At 33.1% G+C, this 5,008-nt stretch overlaps 1 protein-coding gene across 1 annotated transcript; it reads right to left on the bottom strand.

Annotated features, from left to right (window-relative positions):
* Positions 1-2,275: 2,275 nt before the first annotated feature.
* LOC149798921 (extracellular tyrosine-protein kinase PKDCC-like) lies at positions 2,276-3,976 on the bottom strand. The gene has a single exon (XM_089958108.1). The coding sequence runs from the start codon at positions 3,974-3,976 to the stop codon at positions 2,747-2,749; it is 1,230 nt and encodes a 409-aa protein (XP_089814234.1). The 3' UTR covers positions 2,276-2,746.
* Positions 3,977-5,008: the final 1,032 nt, after the last annotated feature.

Below are 5,008 nucleotides of genomic sequence, written 5' to 3'. Positions count from 1 at the left end.
GGCCAATGTGGGTATGTGAGAAAGCTTGCCAGTAGTTTCTCTTGGGTCGGTGGTTTTTCCCGGGGTTTTTCTCAGGTTCTTCCTCCACCATTAATACTGGCCGCCATGCATAGCCTGTCTTGTGCTGAAAAATGGCGTTAAACCCCACAACAACAACATCATTATAATTTTTGTTACAGAATGTATCTGTTTACGACTTAGAATTTTCTAGAAATAATTTTTGGACCTACATTCTGGCTCTACGTTTGTGTTTAGCTTTTGATATACTCTTGTTTACTTTTAAAAGTATTAATTCTTGCGATAACATTGGAAACCTAATCATTTGTATTTATAGTGATTAGGTTTTGATTTGGATGGACAAGGACATCTAGGATTATATTAATGTAATTAACTGGACAAGCTCCTCATTATACTTCTGGCTAATGATACATTCAAAACTACAGGCACATCAAGACCTTTGGGCCTTCAGCTTTGTATTTTATTTCGATCACCACTGGAATTTAATTTAGTCGTAATACCTACACTTATGAAAATTGGTATGTGGATATATCTCAAAAAAGAATCTCGTCTATAATAAAAGTAGATAATTGAGACCCAATTTCTTTGCGTAAGTGGTTCTTGTACCTTAATCTATCAGGTTAATACTCTGTTAGTATTTTAGACGCTAATTCACCTACGCTCATGAGAAATGGCACGAGGTAGCATCTAAACGGGAGCAACTTAACCATAGCATAACTGGGTCAACATAAATAATTTTCACGCTTTAAAGACTTTGTGTTTTTAGTTATACATAACGTTTCGGAGTAAGTATATTGTATCTTAGTTCACCTATACCCATATAAACTTTCTGTGGATGCATCTTAAGGAGCGTAACTTCTTTCTAGCAGGTCAGTAATAATATTCGATCTTAATAACCAATACGTTCTTAATTTTCTGTTAAATTTATACCATTTTCATATATATATATATATATATATATATATATATATATATATATATATATATATATATATATATATATATATATATATATATATATATATATATATATATATATGTGTGTGTGTGTGTGTGTGTGTGTGTGTGTGTGTTAATAGACAGCTAAAATGTATGATTTGCTACAGATTATTCAAGATTTGTTTGGTAGTAATGTGGCTATGTAACGGTTCACTTTTGTGTGTTATTCAATATTCAAATATAATTAACGTTTGGTCCACTATTACTCATTTTGTGTCTCACGCTATTCAACTGATTTATTTGTTTTCTAGGATCGGCTGCTCCGTGATGCAAATGATTTTAAGCGGGTTTTACGAAATTGGAATAATCAGCTGCATTGTATCTAGGTGGATCTATTTTAATCTTCCACGTTTTCAGAAGTATTATATACATGAATTCAAGAGCTAGTTTTAATTTTACATGGTAATTATGTTGCTTTTCGCACCTGCAGTTTATTACTGTTTCTATTACTTGATTTGGCTATTCTTTCAGGACAGTAATACATTTAACTGGTGATTCTTTGATAGGTTTAAAAACAAAACCAATGTTTTTCGTAGATTTAACGTTATGTTTGTAATTATACTTTTTTATTTGCTAAGATGTTTTGCACATTTATTCTGCTAAAGTTTCCAAAATCAGCTTCTTATATGTATGTAACATTTAGTAAGGTTTTCAAGTTTTAAAAAAAATGTAATTGAATATAAATGATCTAAAAATGAAGATCACATGCCACCCCCGAAAAGCTTTTATAACGAACGACAATAGTAAATATAGCAATGGACTTAAAACAAAGAAACAACAAAATAAATGTTGTACTTAAATTTTAGGACAGTAAAATAATGCGTAAATTTATATGGGAATTATATTAAGTCCAGCTAAAATGCCCGCATTGTTATGATATAAGCAATGCCGCCTAAACAGACGATCTATATTTGTTAAAGAAACACAATAGGTAATTGTAGGTGTACTTCAGAAGCTTTAATGATGCTGAATTTGTTCAAGTTCATGACATAAAATAAAACACAAAACGTAAAAAGCAAAAGGATAATTTTTATTATCCATTCTTCTTCCACTATATTACATTTTGCGAAGAGAACTCCACTGACGGTGATATTATTAGAAAAACGATCTTATCAGTTCTATATACATATAGATAATCTGCACATGACAGGAACTGTGTATCTTTAGTTACTTTGATTGCATTGCAAGATATGTGAATATTTGTGCAATATAGGGAGAGGACTATTCTATGCGTTAGAAGTTTTTACCCAGTCACATTTTAACATGATATCCATTATGATATGAACTAACTGATGCGAATTCACTATTATATGCTCAATATGGGAAAAGCGAAAGTAGCTGAGTTAAACATTAAAAAGAATATTTATTTCTAGGTAGAATTTTTTCATTTATGCGTACGCTTACTTCGACATCTTTTGACAAGGCAACCATGGAAAACTACCCATATGTAAAATTATGTTGCTCATTGAAACTTCAAGCAAGTATTTTGCTAAGTACTTTTCATAAAAGTATTTTGCTGATGACAGTGTCATAAAAGTGATAAATACCTTTATGAGAATCTAATAAAGTTTTTGATAATGGATGCTTTTGCCTTATTTTGTTTTCGTTTCAATTCTTTTAATCAAATATTGAATGATTTCTATAACACTCATACTTTTTTTCCTTTTCCTAAATATTAGGAAACAAAGTAATCGTCAGCTTTCCTAAAATTGATTTTGCATATAAATTTTCAAAAACCTTGGAAGGATTTTACATCAGTAACTCGGTAAAAAATATCTACAAGAACAGTGTGCAACTCCTGTGCTGAAATATCCAAATCATCCAAATAAACATTAATTTCACTTACAGCAGATAGAATTTTCTCGGGAAGGTTTGCAGGGAAGAGCAGTCGTTTAAAGAACAAGTCATTCATATGCTTCATGTTCTGTTTTGCATTAAACCCTATGCACAAACCACGCTGACATTTCACTCCAAACTCACACGATTGAACATAATTACCGAATACCGACAAGTTTGTCACACCTGCTGAATCAGTTTCTAGGAATGGCAGACAAGAAGGTTCCAAATTGTCCACATCGTCAAGGTCGATCATTTTTATGCTAGAGTCAACCATCAAGAAATGACCATCTTTAAAATCACGCACACGCAAAGATCCAAGAGGTGAGTGTTCCAGATAGATTAAGAACTCGACAAGGCTTATGGCATGCCTAAGACGGTCTTGCCACGAGAGAAGCTGTAAGTTGTTAAGATGGAATCTTTCGCCGAGCTCAAATACACTAGTCACTCCCCTCTCCGACAAATCGCTGGTTTCACTTTCTTCACTCCTGATACAGTATCCAAGAAGTCTTATGAATCCTGGATGATCAAGTTGCTCCAATAGTAGAATTTCTTTCATTAGCTTCATGGTTGAGAAAACGTAGCATTTTGAACGTTTCTCAGGGGTGTTATCATTCGTTGACCGAAGCTGATCTAAGCATGATTTGACCTCATTTTGATGACGTGTTACCATTTTTATAGCGACTGGTACACCATTATATTCACCCTGGAATGTCTGCTTTGAAACCCCATGTCCTATCTTGCGAATTAAGCGAATGCGATGAATATTTGAACAATTAAAGAGATATTTTGGCTTTGAAATATCGTCGCTTTTATTCATTTTCCGTTCTTTCGTCGCATTTGACGCCTCAGTTTGTCTTGAGAAAATAGTCTTGAAAGCGGTCTCTTCGGAAAGAATAGACTGAATACGCCTCATAATCAACTCTCTCTGTTTCTCAATTTCTTCATATCTTTCGGACAGCATCTTCAATAAATCAGAATTTTTGTGATTCTTCAGCTGCATAATTCTTCGTGTATTGAGATGATGATTATTAAAAATGTTCTCATCAAACTGGTCAACATTTGGTGTATGTTCCTCAAAACAGTTTCTCTCTAAAACTCTGTACATAACAAGTAGATACATAGCTAGCGGCAAAAGTAGAAGATAAGACTTTGAAACCCACATATTTTACTTGATAAGCTGTTCATCTCTTTCCAGGCACTAAATATATTATGTATTCAAATGATAATTAGTTTGAAAATTCTTCAGTACACACGTTCACTTCTCATGAATTCCTTAATACACTATCTGGAGGCTGCTGTTAAATAACACACTGTTAAATTGTCCCCGAAACTTCACCATGTTTGATAATAGTACAAGTTATTTTCAAGATCAATTTTATCTGGAAAGGTTTGTTCTCCTGTGAAATTTGATCAACTAGATTTCTTTGCTGTTTCTTTTCCTTTTCCTAGTCAGTTTCGATAAGTCCAGATAACATTAACTGAGCATATATCTGATTTATATGTATATCAAATATACAACCTTCCTATTGTTTGACCAAAGAAAATCGTTTTCGATTTTATGAATACTGAACAGATCCTTCCATACATCAGTGAGGATACTACTGCGCCGTTGCAAAATAGTTCGAATCTCTTCTTTCACTAATTGTGCGTAATAGAAAATTCTTCCTTCTGAAAATCAATGTTAATTTTATATGTTCTCCTCTGGTGTGAATATTTGTCTACTGACTACATCCACGTCGATACACGATTAGATATTTTGAAAAGATGACGCAGCATAATGCGTGGATTATTTCACTGTGAACGGAATTCCGATTTTCTCCATAAAAACAAAAACATTTAAAAAATTTGGTGATGACTATTCGCGAGAAACCAAGAGAGCTTTAAAACAACACATCTTAAAATTCTTGTTGTGCCCAATAACATGAAAATTTAAATGATATCCAGATATATTAATCTGAATCGACTTATGAAGAATACTAGAAACTCATGGAAAAATTATCCTCACTCGTCACTTATGCGTTCATAGTATCACTGATTTAAGCAAGCGAACCGTCTGCCCATTTGTAATTCCATGTACCTGCTTCTCACTGTATTGCTACAATTCCAGCCCCATAATGAAATTTCGCTTCAGATACAATCGATTAGACAGGAA

Source organism: Sinohyriopsis cumingii, chromosome 5 (genome assembly GCF_028554795.1).
Source record: "Sinohyriopsis cumingii isolate HCF-2022 chromosome 5, ASM2855479v2, whole genome shotgun sequence".
Classification (NCBI taxonomy): domain Eukaryota; kingdom Metazoa; phylum Mollusca; class Bivalvia; order Unionida; family Unionidae; genus Sinohyriopsis; species Sinohyriopsis cumingii.
The sequence above is the reverse complement of the archived record's forward strand: the minus strand, read 5'-3'. Positions and strand labels throughout refer to the sequence as shown.

Bases quoted from the DNA above. Each gene is read 5' to 3' on its own strand.
- LOC149798921 (XM_089958108.1), bottom strand. From the start codon at position 3,976: ATGTATCTACTTGTTATGTACAGAGTTTTAGAGAGAAACTGTTTTGAG.